Source organism: Notolepis coatsorum (assembly GCF_963971535.1).
Source record: "Notolepis coatsorum genome assembly, chromosome: 6".
NCBI lineage: Eukaryota > Metazoa > Chordata > Actinopteri > Aulopiformes > Paralepididae > Notolepis > Notolepis coatsorum.
Window position 1 is genome coordinate 27746376 of NC_140170.1, and position 22824 is coordinate 27769199.

The 22824-nt window shown below is 48.0% G+C and overlaps 1 protein-coding gene across 2 annotated transcripts in view; it reads left to right on the plus strand.

Annotated features, from left to right (window-relative positions):
* Nucleotides 1-12445, plus strand: part of nedd1 (NEDD1 gamma-tubulin ring complex targeting factor) — a 50709-nt gene extending 38264 nt beyond the window's left edge. For both annotated transcript variants that reach the window (XM_084316127.1, XM_084316128.1), the window contains exons 11-17: nt 6344-6436; nt 7808-7849; nt 8763-8902; nt 9399-9585; nt 10421-10568; nt 11024-11090; nt 11196-12445. In XM_084316127.1, the coding sequence (XP_084172253.1) occupies nt 6344-6436; nt 7808-7849; nt 8763-8902; nt 9399-9585; nt 10421-10568; nt 11024-11090; nt 11196-11300 (782 nt within the window). In that variant the 3' untranslated portion in view covers nt 11301-12445. The remainder of the gene's footprint in view (nt 1-6343; nt 6437-7807; nt 7850-8762; nt 8903-9398; nt 9586-10420; nt 10569-11023; nt 11091-11195) is intronic.
* The last annotated feature ends 10379 nt before the right edge of the window (nt 12446-22824 follow it).

Sequence of the window (22824 nt, forward strand, 5' to 3'; positions counted from 1 at the left end):
GTACAGTGTGGTGTCTTGTGTCTGTACAGTGTGGTGTCTTGTGTCTGTACAGTGTGATGTCTTGTGTCTGTACAGTGAGTGTGGTGTCTTGTGTCTGTACAGTGTGATGTCTTGTGTCTGTACAGTGAGTGTGGTGTCTTGTGTCTGTACAGTGTGGTGTCTTGTGTCTGTACAGTGAGTGTGATGTCTTGTGTCTGTACAGTGTGATGTCTTGTGTCTGTACAGTGAGTGTGGTGTCTTGTGTCTGTACAGTGTGATGTCTTGTGTCTGTACAGTGAGGTGTCTTGTGTCTGTACAGTGAGGTGTCTTGTGTCTGTACAGTGTGATGTCTTGTGTCTGTACAGTGTGATGTCTTGTATCTGTACAGTGTGGTGTCTTGTGTCTGTACAGTGTGGTGTCTTGTGTCTGTACAGTGAGTATGATGTCTTGTGTCTGTACAGTGAGTGTGATGTCTTGTGTCTGTACAGTGAGTGTGATGTCTTGTGTCTGTACAGTGAGTGTGATGTCTTGTGTCTGTACAGTGTGATGTCTTGTGTCTGTACAGTGTGATGTCTTGTGTCTGTACAGTGTGATGTCTTGTGTCTGTACAGTGTGATGTCTTGTGTCTGTACAGTGTGGTGTCTTGTGTCTGTACAGTGAGTGTGATGTATTGTGTCTGTACAGTGTGATGTCTTGTGTCTGTACAGTGAGTGTGGTGTCTTGTGTCTGTACAGTGAGTGTGATGTCTTGTGTCTGTACAGTGTGATGTCTTGTGTCTGTACAGTGTGATGTCTTGTGTCTGTACAGTGAGTGTGGTGTCTTGTGTCTGTACAGTGTGATGTCTTGTGTCTGTACAGTGTGATGTCTTGTGTCTGTACAGTGTGATGTCTTGTGTCTGTACAGTGAGGTGTCTTGTGTCTGTACAGTGAGTGTGATGTCTTGTGTCTGTACAGTGAGGTGTCTTGTGTCTGTACAGTGTGATGTCTTGTGTCTGTACAGTGTGATGTCTTGTGTCTGTACAGTGTGATGTCTTGTGTCTGTACAGTGTGATGTCTTGTGTCTGTACAGTGTGATGTCTTGTGTCTGTACAGTGTGATGTCTTGTGTCTGTACAGTGTGATGTCTTGTGTCTGTACAGTGTGATGTCTTGTGTCTGTACAGTGTGATGTCTTGTGTCTGTACAGTGAGGTGTCTTGTGTCTGTACAGTGAGTGTGGTGTCTTGTGTCTGTACAGTGTGATGTCTTGTGTCTGTACAGTGAGTGTGGTGTCTTGTGTCTGTACAGTGTGATGTCTTGTGTCTGTACAGTGTGATGTCTTGTGTCTGTACAGTGAGTGAGGTGTCTTGTGTCTGTACAGTGAGTGTGATGTCTTGTGTCTGTACAGTGAGGTGTCTTGTGTCTGTACAGTGCGTGTGATGTCTTGTGTCTGTACAGTGTGATGTCTTGTGTCTGTACAGTGTGATGTCTTGTGTCTGTACAGTGTGATGTCTTGTGTCTGTACAGTGAGTGTGGTGTCTTGTGTCTGTACAGTGTGATGTCTTGTGTCTGTACAGTGTGATGTCTTGTGTCTGTACAGTGAGTGTGATGTCTTGTGTCTGTACAGTGAGGTGTCTTGTGTCTGTACAGTGAGGTGTCTTGTGTCTGTACAGTGTGATGTCTTGTGTCTGTACATTGAGTGTGATGTCTTGTGTCTGTACAGTGTGATGTCTTGTGTCTGTACAGTGTGATGTCTTGTGTCTGTACAGTGTGATGTCTTGTGTCTGTACAGTGTGATGTCTTGTGTCTGTACAGTGAGTGTGATGTCTTGTGTCTGTACAGTGTGATGTCTTGTGTCTGTACAGTGTGATGTCTTGTGTCTGTACAGTGTGATGTCTTGTGTCTGTACAGTGTGATGTCTTGTGTCTGTACAGTGTGGTGTCTTGTGTCTGTACAGTGAGTGTGATGTCTTGTGTCTGTACATTGTGATGTCTTGTGTCTGTACAGTGTGGTGTCTTGTGTCTGTACAGTGTGGTGTCTTGTGTCTGTACAGTGTGATGTCTTGTGTCTGTACAGTGTGGTGTCTTGTGTCTGTACAGTGAGTGTGATGTCTTGTGTCTGTACAGTGTGATGTCTTGTGTCTGTACAGTGTGATGTCTTGTGTCTGTACAGTGTGATGTCTTGTGTCTGTACAGTGTGGTGTCTTGTGTCTGTACAGTGAGTGTGATGTCTTGTGTCTGTACAGTGTGATGTCTTGTGTCTGTACAGTGTGGTGTCTTGTGTCTGTACAGTGTGGTGTCTTGTGTCTGTACAGTGTGGTGTCTTGTGTCTGTACAGTGAGTGTGATGTCTTGTGTCTGTACAGTGTGGTGTCTTGTGTCTGTACAGTGTGATGTCTTGTGTCTGTACAGTGAGTGTGATGTCTTGTGTCTGTACAGTGAGTGAGGTGTCTTGTGTCTGTACAGTGAGGTGTCTTGTGTCTGTACAGTGAGTGTGATGTCTTGTGTCTGTACAGTGAGGTGTCTTGTGTCTGTACAGTGTGATGTCTTGTGTCTGTACAGTGTGGTGTCTTGTGTCTGTACAGTGAGTGTGATGTCTTGTGTCTGTACAGTGTGGTGTCTTGTGTCTGTACAGTGAGTGTGATGTCTTGTGTCTGTACAGTGTGATGTCTTGTGTCTGTACAGTGTGATGTCTTGTGTCTGTACAGTGTGATGTCTTGTGTCTGTACAGTGTGATGTCTTGTGTCTGTACAGTGTGGTGTCTTGTGTCTGTACAGTGTGATGTCTTGTGTCTGTACAGTGTGGTGTCTTGTGTCTGTACAGTGTGGTGTCTTGTGTCTGTACAGTGTGATGTCTTGTGTCTGTACAGTGTGGTGTCTTGTGTCTGTACAGTGAGTGTGATGTCTTGTGTCTGTACAGTGTGGTGTCTTGTGTCTGTACAGTGAGTGTGATGTCTTGTGTCTGTACAGTGTGGTGTCTTGTGTCTGTACAGTGTGATGTCTTGTGTCTGTACAGTGAGTGAGGTGTCTTGTGTCTGTACAGTGAGTGTGATGTCTTGTGTCTGTACAGTGAGTGTGATGTCTTGTGTCTGTACAGTGTGATGTCTTGTGTCTGTACAGTGTGATGTCTTGTGTCTGTACAGTGTGATGTCTTGTGTCTGTACAGTGTGATGTCTTGTGTCTGTACAGTGTGATGTCTTGTGTCTGTACAGTGTGATGTCTTGTGTCTGTACAGTGTGATGTCTTGTGTCTGTACAGTGTGATGTCTTGTGTCTGTACAGTGAGGTGTCTTGTGTCTGTACAGTGTGATGTCTTGTGTCTGTACAGTGAGTGTGATGTCTTGTGTCTGTACAGTGTGATGTCTTGTGTCTGTACAGTGTGATGTCTTGTGTCTGTACAGTGTGATGTCTTGTGTCTGTACAGTGTGATGTCTTGTGTCTGTACAGTGTGATGTCTTGTGTCTGTACAGTGAGTGTGATGTCTTGTGTCTGTACAGTGTGGTGTCTTGTGTCTGTACAGTGTGATGTCTTGTGTCTGTACAGTGTGGTGTCTTGTGTCTGTACAGTGTGATGTCTTGTGTCTGTACAGTGTGATGTCTTGTGTCTGTACAGTGTGATGTCTTGTGTCTGTACAGTGTGGTGTCTTGTGTCTGTACAGTGAGGTGTCTTGTGTCTGTACAGTGTGATGTCTTGTGTCTGTACAGTGTGGTGTCTTGTGTCTGTACAGTGTGATGTCTTGTGTCTGTACAGTGTGATGTCTTGTGTCTGTACAGTGTGATGTCTTGTGTCTGTACAGTGAGTGTGGTGTCTTGTGTCTGTACAGTGTGATGTCTTGTGTCTGTACAGTGAGTGTGATGTCTTGTGTCTGTACAGTGAGTGTGATGTCTTGTGTCTGTACAGTGTGATGTCTTGTGTCTGTACAGTGTGGTGTCTTGTGTATGTACAGTGTGATGTCTTGTGTCTGTACAGTGTGATGTCTTGTGTCTGTACAGTGTGGTGTCTTGTGTCTGTACAGTGTGATGTCTTGTGTCTGTACAGTGTGGTGTCTTGTGTCTGTACAGTGAGTGTGATGTCTTGTGTCTGTACAGTGTGGTGTCTTGTGTCTGTACAGTGTGGTGTCTTGTGTCTGTACAGTGTGATGTCTTGTGTCTGTACAGTGTGATGTCTTGTGTCTGTACAGTGTGGTGTCTTGTGTCTGTACAGTGTGATGTCTTGTGTCTGTACAGTGTGGTGTCTTGTGTCTGTACAGTGTGATGTCTTGTGTCTGTACAGTGTGATGTCTTGTGTCTGTACAGTGTGATGTATTGTGTCTGTACAGTGTGATGTCTTGAGTCTGTACAGTGAGTGTGGTGTCTTGTGTCTGTACAGTGTGATGTCTTGTGTCTGTACAGTGTGATGTCTTGTGTCTGTACAGTGAGGTGTCTTGTGTCTGTACAGTGAGTGTGATGTCTTGTGTCTGTACAGTGTGATGTCTTGTGTCTGTACAGTGTGATGTCTTGTGTCTGTACAGTGTGATGTCTTGTGTCTGTACAGTGTGATGTCTTGTGTCTGTACAGTGTGATGTCTTGTGTCTGTACAGTGATGTGTCTTGTGTCTGTACAGTGTGATGTCTTGTGTCTGTACAGTGTGATGTCTTGTGTCCGTACAGTGTGATGTCTTGTGTCTGTACAGTGTGATGTCTTGTGTCTGTACAGTGAGTGTGATGTCTTGTGTCTGTACAGTGAGTGTGATGTCTTGTGTCTGTACAGTGAGGTGTCTTGTGTCTGTACAGTGAGTGTGATGTCTTGTGTCTGTACAGTGTGATGTCTTGTGTCTGTACAGTGTGATGTCTTGTGTCTGTACAGTGTGATGTCTTGTGTCTGTACAGTGTGATGTCTTGTGTCTGTACAGTGTGATGTCTTGTGTCTGTACAGTGAGTGTGATGTCTTGTGTCTGTACAGTGTGGTGTCTTGTGTCTGTACAGTGTGATGTCTTGTGTCTGTACAGTGTGATGTCTTGTGTCTGTACAGTGTGATGTCTTGTGTCTGTACAGTGAGGTGTCTTGTGTCTGTACAGTGTGATGTCTTGTGTCTGTACAGTGTGATGTCTTGTGTCTGTACAGTGTGATGTCTTGTGTCTGTACAGTGTGATGTCTTGTGTCTGTACAGTGTGATGTCTTGTGTCTGTACAGTGTGATGTCTTGTGTCTGTACAGTAAGTGTGATGTCTTGTGTCTGTACAGTGTGGTGTCTTGTGTCTGTACAGTGTGATGTCTTGTGTCTGTACAGTGAGTGTGATGTCTTGTGTCTGTACAGTGTGATGTCTTGTGTCTGTACAGTGAGGTGTCTTGTGTCTGTACAGTGAGGTGTCTTGTGTCTGTACAGTGTGATGTCTTGTGTCTGTACAGTGAGTGTGATGTCTTGTGTCTGTACAGTGTGATGTCTTGTGTCTGTACAGTGTGGTGTCTTGTGTCTGTACAGTGAGGTGTCTTGTGTCTGTACAGTGTGGTGTCTTGTGTCTGTACAGTGTGGTGTCTTGTGTCTGTACAGTGTGATGTCTTGTGTCTGTACAGTGTGATGTCTTGTGTCTGTACAGTGAGTGTGATGTCTTGTGTCTGTACAGTGAGGTGTCTTGTGTCTGTACAGTGAGTGTGATGTCTTGTGTCTGTACAGTGTGATGTCTTGTGTCTGTACAGTGAGTGAGGTGTCTTGTGTCTGTACAGTGAGTGTGATGTCTTGTGTCTGTACAGTGTGATGTCTTGTGTCTGTACAGTGTGGTGTCTTGTGTCTGTACAGTGTGATGTCTTGTGTCTGTACAGTGAGTGTGGTGTCTTGTGTCTGTACAGTGAGTGTGATGTCTTGTGTCTGTACAGTGTGATGTCTTGTGTCTGTACAGTGTGATGTCTTGTGTCTGTACAGTGTGGTGTCTTGTGTCTGTACAGTGAGTGTGATGTCTTGTGTCTGTAGTGTGGTGTCTTGTGTCTGTACAGTGTGGTGTCTTGTGTCTGTACAGTGTGATGTCTTGTGTCTGTACAGTGTGATGTCTTGTGTCTGTACAGTGTGGTGTCTTGTGTCTGTACAGTGTGATGTCTTGTGTCTGTACAGTGTGATGTCTTGTGTCTGTACAGTGTGGTGTCTTGTGTCTGTACAGTGTGGTGTCTTGTGTCTGTACAGTGTGATGTCTTGTGTCTGTACAGTGTGATGTCTTGTGTCTGTACAGTGTGATGTCTTGTGTCTGTACAGTGTGATGTCTTGTGTCTGTACAGTGTGATGTCTTGTGTCTGTACAGTGAGTGTGATGTCTTGTGTCTGTACAGTGTGATGTCTTGTGTCTGTACAGTGAGTGTGATGTCTTGTGTCTGTACAGTGAGATGTCTTGTGTCTGTACAGTGAGTGTGATGTCTTGTGTCTGTACAGTGAGTGTGGACCTGTTCTCCAGAGAGGCCGAGGGCCCGGAGGTCCTGCGTGGCGGCCGGTGCAGTCTGGACATCTTCTCTCCGGTCAGAGACGGTAGGTTTCCTCTGGTGACCTGATTTAAGTTACGCATTATTTTGTTAAAGGTGTCTCAGGGTGCTTTCTCACTCACCATTCGGGGTCGAATCAGAGCCGGATCGCATCAGAAAAGGGTGTGTCTGTCCTAGTGAGAACGCCCCCCCCGTCCCTGGGGGCGCTGAACCTGGCTTTTGTATCAACTTGCTGACACACACAACGTCGTTACTTGCTTGAATTTTGGGCAGATAAAAACACACAGCAACAACTGGACAATACCCACAAAAACGATATTTATGGGCAATTTGCGAGTTCAGACCTCAACCAAACAAGCATGTGGAGCCTCACAGCTCAGTGGATGAAAACATGAAGCCACGTTACAAAGCACAAGACTTCCCTGGCTTGCATTAGGCCTGGCAATTTTGTTTGCCATTGCTATGTCTATACATTGGTTTCTTGTTCGAATGCATTTATTTCTATTAGACCAGTGGTGCCCAACCAGTCGGCCGTGATCGACCAGTAGATCAATGACATGCAATATAATTGCCACGAGCGATGGGATAATGTTAGCTGCTGAACAGCTTAGCGTTAACCCTGGGAAACGCTCAAAGCGGAATCCACGACACCAGTTCCATCAACTGACATGCAATATAATTGCCGCGAGTGATGGGCTAATGTTAGCTGCTAACTAGTAGATAGGTCTAGTAGACTAGATAGACTAGTAATAGGCTAAGCTAACTAGCGTTAGCTTAGCGTTAACCCTGGAGCGGACTGCACGACACCAGTTCCATTTGTGAGAAAAGGGGGGTGGGTTATATTGACATGGCTTGACAACAGAGGTTCAAATATAACTTCATATTTATTGGTTATTTGTTTCTTTTATATCAGCATCCAGTCTCCACCGCCGTGTTAACACTCTTCCTGTGTTTACATTTTCGAGGGTGACATCCTCGCCTACGGCAAGCTTACTTGAGCTCAAAAAAAGACTGAGTGTGTACGCAAACTAGAGGGGGGAGAGGGAGGGGGGAAGTTCGCACCCAAGGACGGAACGAGGACGAAACGGACCCGAATGGTGAGTGAGAAAGCACCCTCAGTCAGGTTAAAGGTGTCTGTCTCAGTCAGGTTAAAGGTCAGCCGATATCAACACTGACTGATATCACAAGTTGCGGATCAAACAATGATATCTCCAGTGATTACAGACGTCTCCATTTCATAAAATGACATATCATGCACTTTGACTGTATAACAATAATGACCTGTTATTGTCAGTTATTCCTTCATGATTTATTATTTACTGGTTAGAGTTGAGAGACCCATTGTTCTCTAACAGCAGAAGTTAAGTGTATTTCATGCAGAACAGAATGAATGATTGCCGTTGTCATCTTTCTGCAGATTATAAAACCTTAGGAAACTATCTCTCAAGTGGCAGCAAAGGTAATTATTACACATTCCATCTCTTGCTTTAAAGTGATTTTGATATAACCTGTTATAGTTTTCAACACGCTTTAACTGAACCAACATGGATACCCATCCCAGTGGCTATGAACCAGCTAGCCGAGGCATTAACCAGAAACACCTCCTGGACGTTTAACCCTTTCACTGCCACACGGCAGAAGGTTAACCCTTTACTATCACACTACCGACGGTAACCGTCGGTAGTGTGGCAGTGAAAGGGTTAACCTGCTGTTGTGTGGCAGTGAAAGGGTTAACCTGCTGTTGTGTGGCAGTGAAAGGGTTAACCTTCGGTGTGTTGTCGCAGTGAAAGGGTTAAGATGGCTGATCTGAGGCGGTCAGGTGGCGTAACGGAGATTGCGTTCGTCACCAACCCCGGAGACGCTGGATTCGCCTGTTAGAATCCAGCTCACAGCTCCGGGGTTGTCACCAGCTTGGCTGGCCGTTCACACTAATACAATTGGCTGTATTAGAGGGTGGGAGAAGCTGGCAGGGTGGGTCCGGGTCGTTGTAAACAGCGACTCCTACAGTTCGGTCGGGGCGCCTGCTCAGAGCGGATAGGATCTAAGTGGGATAGTGTGATCCTTCCACACGCTACGCCCTCTCAGTGAGAGTCCGCGCTGCCAGGTGAAAAGAAGCGGTTGATTGGCTAGACGTGTGTCGGAGGAAGCACGTGATAGCCTCCACTCTCCCAGACCGACTGTGGGGGGTAAGTGCGCAGCGACCAGGAAGGGGATTGGGAATTGGCATAACGACTAACATTGGGATGGACAATCGGAGGAAAAAGGAGGGGAAAAAAGAAAAGAAAAGATGGCTGATCTGTATCCACTTCCATGTGTTTGTAGTCACCATGGCGTAGTGCCGCCACGCTGAGTGTCTTGAGTTGTGCTTCCAGATCTGGACCCCTCCTACTCTGGGGGACCCGCCCACCGTAAAGCCCCCCTGGGGACCCCCGGCTCCCGCTCCTACAGCCCCCTGTCCGTCTTCCAGACGCCCCCGGCCATCAAGGAGGAGGAGCCCGGAGCCCACTCACACGTAATCCTCCTCCTCCTCCTCACCCTAAAACACGCGTGTGACTAATAACATATTCATTATGGTTGTGAAACAAGGGAGGTGTAGTCTGACGTCACCTCGGACCGCCCGCGAGCTCCACCCGCATAGGGATGTATCATTGGGAAAATGGATTATCGGCTATTGTAACAATTCTGCCGCATGCACATTGGAAAATTAGACGTAATTATTTTACGATTAAGTGCGAATATTTTCATGTTGAGCTATAGCTTGTGGATGAATATGGACAGAAAGGTACACCATGCTTTATTTGTTTTAAACGAGACGATTTAGAAATGGGCAATGGGGGAAATACGTTGCGATTTCAAGATGGTGGACCGGCCGGAAACAGCGATGGCGTGACCATGACTACACACCTCCCTATGGGTCACATGTACCCAACACACACCTCCCTATAGGTCACATGTACCCGACGTACTAAGTTGACACAGTGTTTGCATTGTTCATGTTTATTTTACAGCACGACCAAGGCAGTGGTTCCAGTGTGGAGGTGGAGGGTCAGGCCACGCCCACGTCATCAGCCCAGGCCAATCAGGGCCCCCCTGCCTTCTTCACCCCGGAGCCCAGCCTCAGACGAGCCAATGGCATCCATGCCCCGATGAGCTACACCACGCCTCCCGACGGAGCCCCGCCCACTACAACACAACGTAATATAGGATGGTTTTACACGCAGACGTTCACCTTCACCGCCTCCATGTTGTGGAGCTCCAGACGTCTCCTGCTCTGCTCTCTGTCTGCTCAGAGTTATATTTAACCTCCATGTTGTGGAGCTCCATTACTCTACATAAAAATGTTGTCTATAGCACCTTTAATGACTTTTAAGGCGCTTTAATCTCCTGAAAGGCGCTATATAAATCTAAGATATTATTATTATTATTTTAAGACTGGATCTTGTAAACAAGCCACAGTTGAACAGTGATGTGTTTCACCTTCTACATCACGGCACAGAAATGAGAGCGGTCACAGTCTTCCATCATTCCAATTTAAAGGGGAACTATCTTATAAATGGCCTTTTTCAGTGTTTACCATTGTTTCCTAGCTATGTGGACTTATATTAATAGGATCTATGTCTCTAATCCTCATATTGGCGCATTCTTCCAATTCTCCTCTCACAATATTCACCCTCACTGAACTGAGTCATCTGAAAATGTGCATATCTGTGATGTCAGAGATTTCTCAGCTGCATAATAATGTGGCAGTTGATGTGGCAGTTGCCACCAGGCCACACAGTGGTTGGAGCCCAGCCTCAAAACGGCTTAAGATCTTGTTTTTGAGTACTTGATTAGAAATACAAAACAATTAATATTTTTTGAAAAAAACCTTACAGAGGTGTTCCATAGACTCACAGGAATTGTGTAAAAGTGCCCAAATAGTGAAAGAAATTGTAAAATAGTTCCCCTTTAAAATGCTCTACTAAATTCTAGCAAATGTCAATTTTGAATGTGAAATATAATCCAGTGTGATGATGTAATGTGTCTCCAGGCCCCGCGGGGACGTCTGCAGCCGTGGCGTCCTCCCTGTCCCAGAACATCGCGGAGGCCATCAGCTCCGAGGGCGCGGGCGCTCCCCTCAGCGCCATGCAGATCAGCTTCATCCGGAACATGATCCACGAGACCCTGGAGGACTTCAGGTGAGTCTGTCCCTGAGTCAGAGACCTGGAGGACTTCAGGTGAGTCTGTCCCTGAGTCAGAGACCTGGAGGACTTCAGGTGAGTCTGTCCCTGAGTCAGAGACCTGGAGGACTTCAGGTGAGTCTGTCCCTGAGTCAGAGACCCTGGAGGACTTCAGGTGAGTCTGTCCCTGAGTCAGAGACCTGGAGGACTTCAGGTGAGTCTGTCCCTGAGTCAGAGACCTGGAGGACTTCAGGTGAGTCTGTCCCTGAGTCAGAGACCTGGAGGACTTCAGGTGAGTCTGTCCCTGAGTCAGAGTCCTCCAGGTGAGTCCTCCAGCATACGGGGGCTGGGCAGCTGGACTGCGACGTGACTTGCTAATGGTCACAGACCTGATTTTGTAACAGCCATGCTCTGAGGGTGTGTGTGATACTTGGTTTAAGCTGCTCTCTCTGCTGCTCTCTCTCTCTCCTCAGAGACAACTGTCACAGAGACGTCGTCAACCTGCAAGTTGAAATGGTCCGGCAGTTTTACATTCAACTGGTACGTAATATCACAGCAGTTTATATATTTATACATGCGTGTGTATATACCGTCTTTAGTGTAGATGGTCACGTCTCACTCGGCCCTCTAATGCTTGTGCTTCAGAACGAGATCCACGGTCTGATCGAGAGATACTCCGTCAACGACGCGCTGGTGGAGGAGATCGAGAAGCTGAAGGAGGAGAACAGGAGGCTGCGCACCAACTACTGACCCAGGGTCAGACCAGGAGGCCGCGCACCAGCCACTGACTGGTGGTTAACCCTGGATACAGACCCAGGGTCAGTCCTTATGAACTGTAGCAGCGGGTCTCGTCTTCACCTGGATGCTGCATGAGAAGAGGCCTTACTTTTCACATCGTCTTCACATCGATAGATATTCAGTAGATATCAATATCTACATCTGGGTTTACATCAATATCTACATCTGGTTTTACATCAATATCTACATCTGGTTTTACATCAATATCTACATCTGGTTTTACATGGTCAGTAAATATACAGCAGGTTGTTGACAGTACTCCGCATACGGTTCATATCCAGTACAACTGGGCCTGATTGAAGGCATACAGAGAATAGACCCTGGTTCAAATAGACGGATCAAAACAGAAAACATCATGAGGTAGAATTTCCACATGGAATACCCAGTTTGTAAAAATATATATATATGTATTTCTGCTTACACAAATGTATTTTTGATTGTAACACCTTTGTATGAATGAGGCCCTTTGTGTAGAACTGACTTTATTCAACATTTGTCTAATTCATAAAAAAAAAGTTAATTTCTACATAAGGTTCACACATTGGTATATTTTTTGACAACATGTTTCTATAAACAAGGCTCTGACTTCTATATAAATCAGGTGTGGCACTTATAAATATCGCTAAAAAGGCACCATTTTGAAATACGTGCCTCAGGAATTGAATCTTGAATGAGCTTCAACTGTAAACACCAGGAGGGTTGCAGGGTTGAATCCCACTCGTCTCCGTCTGGATCATCTGGTGAACGTGGAACTGAAGACCGGGCTACTGTAACTCTACTGTACAGACTGGTGTGTCTTGTTTATTGAAGATGATGTTTCTTTTTTGTATTGTACTCGACAACAACACAACAGTTAACTGGTTCGGAAGGAAGGTGCCATTAGCTGCACATGATATCCGTGAGCAATAATAATAATAATACATCTTCATAGACCCTCTTGGTAAACGTCTTATTAATAAAGGATGCATTTCATTGAGGGGGCAAAAGGCTGTGATGTTGGCTGCATCTGGACTAGTATGTTGTCTTGGCCATGAAGTGCCATTGTGCCTGGTTTGAACTGTGTCGCCATGTTATTTTGAGAAATAAATACTAGTTGTGTCAAATGAGTCTGCTCCCCTCTTCACTACGAACACAAAACACTCACCAGTTAGTAAAGGAAGACCACAACTAGGGCTGTACCCAACGCTTCCATCATAATGTTGACATTCCAATTCTAAATCAACATTCGAATTATATATGTCTTATGTGTATTGATTCTGTTCTTCACAGTTGCAGATAATTAGGCTACACTAATATTATAGTATATGTCTAGTCATAAAAATTAATAAAACATTTATCATAAATGTAGCCTGTCTGCATCCGCTTGGCACTCTACGCTCCATCAAGACGTCACCATCACTTTCGTACCAACCGTGCCCTTATTGGATTATTTACGTTGACGAAACTGATGTTATATTCATTAACACTTCCAGTGCCACGCCTCTTACTCATCGTTAACCCCTGATGCCACAGGTTAACCCCATTTAAACGGTCACCTTGTTTGTAGAGCTAAATCTATATTCTAGCCATGGATTCAATACTATAGTCATTTGACACTGGGTTTCTTCCGGTCAAGATGCAAAAAAATTAGGGCTGTCCTCGACTAAGGATTTGGATGGTCGACTAGGATTGGCCAAAATTTGCTGTTAGTCAACAAAAAAAAATAAGTATAATTTTTATTTATTTTTTCATTCCATTTGGGCTATGGGGGTGCTTAATGTCTGAAGGAGTCCACTGAAGGCTTCTTGTCCTCTGCAAAAGCATGCAATTGGTCCACTGATGGATACATCTTGATATTTGTCTAGTCTAGTGTGTTCATTAGACGGGTGAAATCCTCTTTCAGTGCCTCTGTGCCTGTTTTTGTAGGCAGTTAGCCTCTGGTATGCGTGCCATTAGCGTTAGCCACGCTTCTAGGCCTCTTTTCTCCTGGGAAGAATGATATATATATTTTTTTATTATATTCGACTAAGAGGTTGGCCAGTCGACTACGGCTCCTTTCGACCGATTAGTCGACTAATCGATTAATAGGGGTCAGCCCTAAAAAGAATTAATATTTTTTCCATCGATACGTTCCCGTGTTATACCGTGGTGAATATAAGTATGGTTTTAGAGCCGTCTAGGCCGGGTATGCTGAGTAATAGCACGCAACGTGTATTACATTGTGGACTCTACCATTCCCAGTGTTGGGAAAGTTCACTTTCTACATGAACTAGTTCAGTTCAGTTCACACATTTTTTAATTAACTAGTTCAGTTCATAATTCAAAATTTTGAACTAAAGTTCATGGTTTCAAAAATGAACATTTATAGTTTATAGTTATTTTTTCAATACGTTGCTGCAAGCTATTATTTGTCAAATTTATTGCCACAACCCATAATAGAACCACAGAATACTGGCATTTCCATAACGCTTTGCTGCCGCCCATTCAGTCCACACTAGTAGCAGCTGCAGCTTTCATCTCTACAGTATATTTTCAAAAACACGAGGAAAAACGTGCTGCTTGAATGGTCTTTGTTGTGAAGGGCCAGATTAAACCGAATATATATATTTATTTATATATATATATTTAATTGTATTTGTATATTCTCTAATATTCCCTGATATCCCTTGTATATTCCTTGTACAATATGCATTGAATGTCCATTCTAGCCTACTGAACATCCCATAATAGTCTCCATTCTACTATTGGTCGAGACCTTGGTGCCAGGCTGCCATACCCTCAGACCCAGTTCAAACGTACCGCTCCACATGTACGAACAAGTCCTAGTTCCGCGTAGGAATCTGGCTACCGCACCACTAATGGGACTATTTGTTCATAGTGCGTATATATACTGCGCTACTAAAGTAGGACTTTCTTTTCAGTCCAGTTTCTTACCCTCCAATAGAGTCACAGACGTAAAGCCTCCCCGCGACGCCACGTGTGGGAGTAAGGCCAAGTTCGCCTACCATCGGTATTGAGACATCGTGTATATTAATATTTGAATAGTCATATTTGGCACTATATCGTCGAGTTGGACGTAGTCTATTAAGCTAATAATAGTCTGTTAATATATAGTGCTTCGTGCGGTGAGAATACTACCGTAGTCAGTACCCCATCGTTTCGGGCAGAGAACTGGCTGCTTACCCAGGGTGGTTGACCCCATGTGAAGCTGCACCCGAGGAGCCCCAGAGCCGACGAGCGAGTGGACCTGTATACCGGATTATTCTACCGACGACAGCCCGCCTTCCCAGGCACGGATTATGCTTTGTATACTTTGATTATTCCATGGATAAAGACCCCCGACACTGCCGTGTGTTGGAACCCCCCCCCCTGGAGAGGACGCAAGGTGAGGAGACGCTCTGCAAGACGAGGTCGCTTCACGTCTCTCCCCCGTGGACCGGAGAGAGCCGGCCCACAAAGAGTCCACCTGCTTTCATCTGTGGTCCAAGGATCGCCGGCGCATTGAACGGCACTACAGTGGGTTCACCTGGGATACCCTTGGCCGGACGAGGCAGCCGGATTCTACCCCCCCCCCCCTCCTACTCCTGTCGGCTTACAAGCGACCGGATTAACCCCCCCTTAGTGTATCCAGTCTTATAATCATTAAAGTATCATTGCTGTTATTCCTTAACTATTCCAGGTCGTATATTTACCACCTGCGCCATCAGAGATTGGACATTCTCTATTGATATACCGACGAATACTCTTTGCCATAAAAGTGCATACTATTTCAATTCATAAATGTAATTAAGTGATTAAGTGCTTGCTCTACACACCATTGCTGTGTAGTAATAAACGCATACTTCGACTTCGTACATTTGTGTTGGATCCGTTTCATCTACGTGAGAGTGTTTATGATAATATATTTATGCCGTGTACTGGGTGGCCGAATATTAAGTACAAAGGTAGTGGTAGTAAGTATCATATCTAGTAATACAGTCAGGGAATTGTACCCCTCAGTTACAATTGGTCCTTCGAGCCGGAGGGTAATTAGTGTAATATTAATATAGTGTTATTAATATTGAAATGGCCTATGATGAACACTCCACGAAACGATCCTCCTAACCAACGCCCGCAGCACGAACGACGGCTCCCTCAGTACTTAGATGCTTACGCTGTCAGTCAACAACCTAGTCTTCTACTAACAGTAAACGCGGTAAAACTAGAAAGTAAAAGTATGTCTAACCCCAACGCCCAGACTACCCCGACCATAGAGGCCCCTACGGGCTCTAATGTAACTGACCAAGTTCACGGTGGGGACCAGTGGGAACCAGACATGACTTCACACCCCGCCAGTACTGAAGAAGTAGTCCCCGATGAGTCCCGGGAGGAATACAACGCTACCGAGAGAGAACTCGGCACGGAAGAGGACGGGGAGAGCACCGTGGAGATAGAGCTCCAAGGCTCCGCAAGGAGTACCCCGAGGGAAGGCTCCCCTATACAACCGCCTTCTCCCAGCGAGGCAGAGAGGACCCTACAGCAGGCCTTCCTCATCAGCCTGAACGCCGCTGCTGAACGCGACCGACTGCAGATCCAGCAGCGAAGCGAACACGAGCAGATACGTCTAGAAATAAGACGCATTCAGATGGAAGAGAATGTGGCCCGAGAACGAGCCGGTGCTCAACGGGACGCAGCGCGCGACAGACAGCAGTCGCAACTAATAGAACAGCTGATCAGACGGACAACACCCTCTCCCTCCGCCAGAGGCTCCAGGAACTCGTCTAGACACACCTCCAGGGCGGCATCCCCTAGCCGAGTAAACAACCCTGAACTTGACCAACAGACGAGGTCTATACCCCCCACAGACCACCTCCCCCCACCGGTCCAAGCGAGACCTAGCAACCGGGAAGGAGCAGCATATCCTGTGGAGAGGCTAAACCAGAGACTACAAGCACTGGATGACCTAACTGAAGACGAAGAGGAAGAGGAGGAGAACCACGCCCGAAGACAGCACAGTACTCTACCGGACCAGGAGGTCCGGTACAGCCCAGGCTATACTCCCGCGGAGCTGCGCTACAGACCCCCGACTCTATACACGGGTGAGCACGACGCACGACCCGCACCGAGGAACAGCACCTGGACAAGCGGGCCATGGTACACTGCCGGTACCAGCCCATACCAAGGAGCGGGAGGAGACTCGCCTAGGAGGCCTCTCCCCCAACGCTCGCCGATGTATCCACAGTCAGCGTCATACATTGGCACGCCTATGGTACCCGACTTCACCCAAGAGGACCGGGCCCAGTATACAGAACTCCGCATGTGTCTGGAGACCATGTTGGTGGATGTATTGGATGAACGCCACAAATACGCCATCCTACTGAAGCACTTAAAGGTACCCCGCGCACATAATATAGCGCTCGCCTACGCGACTTCCACCACCCCATACACAGCAGCGCTGGTAGCATTGGACCAGAGGTATGGGCGCATATGGGATTACGTGATCCAGGAGATCCGACACATCGACCGCTTACCCCCAGCAATAGACAATCGAGCACTGGACGACCTGTCCATCTGAGTGCAGTCCCTGGTAGGGATGTTGGGAGCGCAAAGAGAGAAGGGGAGGCATGAACTTTACGCCAACTCAAATGTGGAAAGGATTCTGGAGAAGCTGCCGCCCGCTCGTCAGGAGCGCTTTAGGCGGCAGAGGGACCACAGAGACCCGAATGGCCCCGAACCGAACCTCCTCGATCTAGCAGACTTCCTGGCGAGAGAAGTCAGCAGCCTACGGCTAGATACATTCGGACGGAGCACCCCTGGCTCCAGAGAAGGAACCAGACGACTAAATGATGGAAGAAGATCGGTGACTGTGATGCACCAATCGGAGTCAGTACCGAGCAGCAGGAGCCACAGTACCCCCTCCAGAACGGAGAAGTGGAAGATAGTGTGCCCCTACTGTGAGAAAGAACACTGGCTAGCGCAATGTGACTCCTTCCCCAAGCTGAACGCGGAGGAAGCAGGTCAATGGATAAAGTCCAACAAGCGCTGTTTTCGCTGTGCGCGCTCACACATGGCAGCCGAATGCCGCTTAAAGAAAAGGTGCACCAAGTGCGATGGAGCCCATCTGGACATACTTCACGACAGTAACAGACGGCGCCCTTCACCTGCACCATCCAGCCGCAAAGCGAGCGTCATGTACATCGATCCCGCCAGCAGCAGTGGAGCCCGAGTACTCCTAAAAGTAGTGCGTGTGACACTAAGCTACCAGAATAAAGTCCTGGACACTTACGCCGTCCTCGATGACGGGTCAGAGAAGACCCTACTGCTCGCCTCCGCTGCGGCCCAGCTAGGGCTGCGGGGAAGCGAAACCCAAATGACAATTCGGACAATAAGACGAGATTTGAAGACGATAAAGGGCGAGAATGTCTCATTCTCTATCGCAGCAAGCGGCCAGCCTGAGCGACGGTACCAGATTACAGACGCTTTCACCAGCCAAGAAATAGGACTGTCGCGGTACACATACCCCGTCGCCAAGCTGATGGAGAAATATGCACATCTGCGCAAGTTACCGATCCCGCTCATAGACAATGCTATGCCGACCCTGTTGATAGGCTCCGACCATGCAGACCTCATTGTCCCGATAGACCGGGTTCATACCGGACCCCGAGGCTGTCCTGCAGCAGTCGAGACCCGTTTGGGATGGACTCTCCAAGGCCCGCTCGCCAAATCTCTCAACCGAAGTACAGCCACTAGATGTCTCCACTCCCGAGTCACAGAGGGAGAAACCGCACTCCTGCAACACGTAGAGCGGCTATGGACCTTGGAACAAATGCCCTTTAAGAACGGAAAGAAAGACATTCGCTCTAAAGATGACATTTACGCCATTCACCTCCTCGAGACAGGGACCAAGAGAGTCCCGGTCAACGGCGTGTTGAGATACGCCACGCCACTCCTGCGGCGAGAAGGAATGCCTACTTTCCACGCCAAGACAGACGCCACAGAACGGTACCTGCTGAACACGGAGCGGCGCTTAGCCAAGAACCCCGCCCAAGAGAGTGTATACCGCGCTGAGATTGAGAAGCTCATCACAGCGGGACACGTCACAAAGATGGACATTAAAGAGGCTGACCAGACCACTGAATCGTGGTACGTGCCCCACCACAAGGTCCATCACAACGGTAAAGACCGCATAGTATTTAACTGCAGCTACCAGATCGGATCCCAAAATCTAAATAAAGAGTTACTGCCCGGTCCCACACTCGGCCCCTCCCTACTCGGCGTTCTACTCCGCTTCCGCCAGGAAAAGGTGGCCATCAGCGGGGACATTAAAGGAATGTTCCTGCAGGTGAGATTAGTAGAGGCGGACAAGCCCCTGTTACGGTTCCTATGGAGAGAGAAGCCAGGAGATGAGCACCCAGCCATCTACCAATGGGAAGTCCTCCCCTTCGGAACGACGTGCAGCCCCTGCTGTGCTACATTTGCACTACAGAAACATGTAGCAGAGGACCCAGCAGCGGACGAAGAGGTCCGACACAGCGTAAAGAACAGCTTCTACGTAGACAACTGTCTACAAAGCCTTTCAACCCAAGAAGAAGCCGAGGCTCTCCTGATTAAACTCCGCGCCTCATTGATCAAAGGCGGCTTTGATCTCAGGCAGTGGGCCAGCAGCGATCCGCAAGTACTGCGCAGCCTCTCCTCCGAGGACAAGGCAGCCAGCAGCGAGACCTGGATGGCTACAATCCCGGGAGAAGCCCAGGAGATGACCCTGGGATTGGTGTGGCGATTCAAAACAGATTCGCTTCACTACAGACACAAGCCCCTGACTACGGAGCAGGGAAGGCCGGCGGCGGCGCCGACCACCAGACGGAGTGTGTACACAACACTCGCCCGACAATATGACCCGCTAGGATGTATTCTACCGTACACCACCAGGGCAAAAATGATTGTACGAGCATTGTGGGACAAGGACCAGGGCTGGGACGACCCCATTCCCGCACAACTTGCATCCACCTGGAGAGAGTGGGAGATGGAGCTCCACTCACTCCCAGGCGTTAATATGCGCCGAAGCTACTTCCCACCCACGGTGAGGCCAGAGACATGTAAAATGGACTTACACGTCTTCAGTGACGCCTCAGAGGTCGCATACGGATCAGTAGCCTACTTGCGGGCCCAAGACCAGGGGGGAGAGATCTACACAGCATTTGTCCTCGCCCGCTCGAGAATAGCCCCACGCAAGCAACAATCTATCCCACGTCTAGAGCTCTGCGCAGCCCTAGCCGGAGCGCACCTAGCCACGCTCATCCAACGTGAGCTCACCACACCGGTGTCTAGAACAATCCTGTGGTCAGATTCCACGACGGTACTCGCCTGGATCAAATCGGACTCATGCAAGTACAAAGTCTTCGTGGGAGTCAGAGTCACCGAGATTCAAGACTTAACCGAAGAGTTAACCGGAGAAACAGAGTGGCGCTACGTTGATACAAAACAGAACCCAGCTGACGTCATCACCCGGGGGATGCCCCTGGATGACCTCACCCGTCGCAATGTCTACAGTGACGGCCCCGCATTCCTAAGACTCCCGGAAGGACAGTGGCCCATGCCTATCCCGAGGGAAGCAAGTCCAGAGGAGGTGGAAAATAAGAAGTCTGTGTTCTGTGGATTGAGCACCGTAGCCTCCACCGACCCTAACATAGACGATTGCACGTCCATAGAGAGTGCACAACAAAGAACATTCCTGCGGTACCACCCGGAGTGCAAGTCCCCCGCTGATATGTCAGCAGCTAACTACGAGGAAGCAGAATTGCTTCTACTGCAGCGAGCCCAGAGAGACTCGTTCCCCGATGAATTGGCCTGTCTACAGGGAGGAAAGCCCGTCCCATCCGACAGCAGATTAATTCATCTGGCCCCCGAGAGCGACGCTCATACCCTCATCAGAGTGGGTGGTCGCCTACGCAGAGCCCCCAATCTACCGGATGACATTAAATACCCGATCGTATTGAACAGCCGACACAAGGTCACAGAGCTGATTATAAAGAAATACGATGAGGATGTACATCACGCAGGAGCAGAAAGAGTCTTCGCGGAAATCAGACGTCGTTACTGGATCCTACAAGGAAGAGAGGCGGTACGACGCTTCCAGCGAACATGTCTAGACTGCCGCAAGTGGCGCGCGCAGCCCAGCATACCAAGGATGGCTGACCTTCCTCCATGTCGCCTCCGAATCGGTGACAAGCCATTCCACTCAACGGGTATGGACTGCTTTGGCCCGCTGCACATAAAGAAAGGAAGAGGAACCGAGAAGCGGTGGGGTATTGTATTCAAATGCATGACCACCAGAGCGATACACATCGAGCTTCTCCCGACCATGAGCACAGACTCATTCCTTATGGCCTTCCGAAGATTCACATCACGGAAAGGAAGACCGTCTACCCTATTGTCCGATCATGGGACAAACTTCAAAGGCGGCGAAAGAGAGCTGAGAGAGAGCTTCCAAGCTATGGGCCCAGAACTTAAGACCCACCTCGCTCCAGCACAGGTTGATTTCCAATTCAACCCCCCAAACGCACCCCACTTCGGTGGCACTTGGGAACGAGAAGTGCGCTCCATAAAGACAGCCCTGTACGCAGTACTTGGGGCCCAGACTGTGGCGGAAGAAGTCCTAATGACAGTCCTCACGGAGATTGAGGGAGTACTTAACTCGAAGCCCCTCGGATATGTCTCCAGTGATGTGGCGGATATCGACCCAGTTACCCCCAACACACTCCTGATGGGGCGGCTAGATCCTGCATTACCCCAGACAATGTACCGGCCTGAAGAAGCGAACGGCCGACGAATGTGGAGGTACAGCCAAGTATTAGCCGACATGTTTTGGAACAGTTTCCTACTGCACTACCTACCGTCTCTACAGACCCGCCAGAAGTGGGTAAAGGAGAGAGACAATTTGACAGAAGGAACAGTCGTCATGATTATTGATCAATCACTGCCCAGAGCTATGTGGCCGGCCGGCCGCGTAAGCAAAGTGATCACCGGTGCCGACGGCAAGGTCCGAGCAGCTGAAGTGCTCGTCCAGGGTCGCACTTACACCCGTCCCGTGGCGAGGCTCATAGAACTGCCTCGACTCCCAGACACAATCGATGATGACCATGACCCTACAACCCTATGACTTTGTGAAGTTGACTGACCCCTACAGCAAACCCTTATGTGTAAATAGACAACGCGATTAATCTGTCTCTGTTTAACTGATTAGGTCTGGGACCAATCAGGGGGTGGCTGTTGTGAAGGGCCAGATTAAACCGAATATATATATTTATTTATATATATATATTTAATTGTATTTGTATATTCTCTAATATTCCCTGATATCCCTTGTATATTCCTTGTACAATATGCATTGAATGTCCATTCTAGCCTACTGAACATCCCATAATAGTCTCCATTCTACTATTGGTCGAGACCTTGGTGCCAGGCTGCCATACCCTCAGACCCAGTTCAAACGTACCGCTCCACATGTACGAACAAGTCCTAGTTCCGCGTAGGAATCTGGCTACCGCACCACTAATGGGACTATTTGTTCATAGTGCGTATATATACTGCGCTACTAAAGTAGGACTTTCTTTTCAGTCCAGTTTCTTACCCTCCAATAGAGTCACAGACGTAAAGCCTCCCCGCGACGCCACGTGTGGGAGTAAGGCCAAGTTCGCCTACCATCGGTATTGAGACATCGTGTATATTAATATTTGAATAGTCATATTTGGCACTATATCGTCGAGTTGGACGTAGTCTATTAAGCTAATAATAGTCTGTTAATATATAGTGCTTCGTGCGGTGAGAATACTACCGTAGTCAGTACCCCATCGTTTCGGGCAGAGAACTGGCTGCTTACCCAGGGTGGTTGACCCCATGTGAAGCTGCACCCGAGGAGCCCCAGAGCCGACGAGCGAGTGGACCTGTATACCGGATTATTCTACCGACGATAGCCCGCCTTCCCAGGCACGGATTATGCTTTGTATACTTTGATTATTCCATGGATAAAGACCCCCGACACTGCCGTGTGTTGGAACCCCCCCCCCTGGAGAGGACGCAAGGTGAGGAGACGCTCTGCAAGACGAGGTCGCTTCACGTCTCTCCCCCGTGGACCGGAGAGAGCCGGCCCACAAAGAGTCCACCTGCTTTCATCTGTGGTCCAAGGATCGCCGGCGCATTGAACGGCACTACAGTGGGTTCACCTGGGATACCCTTGGCCGGACGAGGCAGCCGGATTCTACCCCCCCCCCCCCCCTCCTACTCCTGTCGGCTTACAAGCGACCGGATTAACCCCCCCTTAGTGTATCCAGTCTTATAATCATTAAAGTATCATTGCTGTTATTCCTTAACTATTCCAGGTCGTATATTTACCACCTGCGCCATCAGAGATTGGACATTCTCTATTGATATACCGACGAATACTCTTTGCCATAAAAGTGCATACTATTTCAATTCATAAATGTAATTAAGTGATTAAGTGCTTGCTCTACACACCATT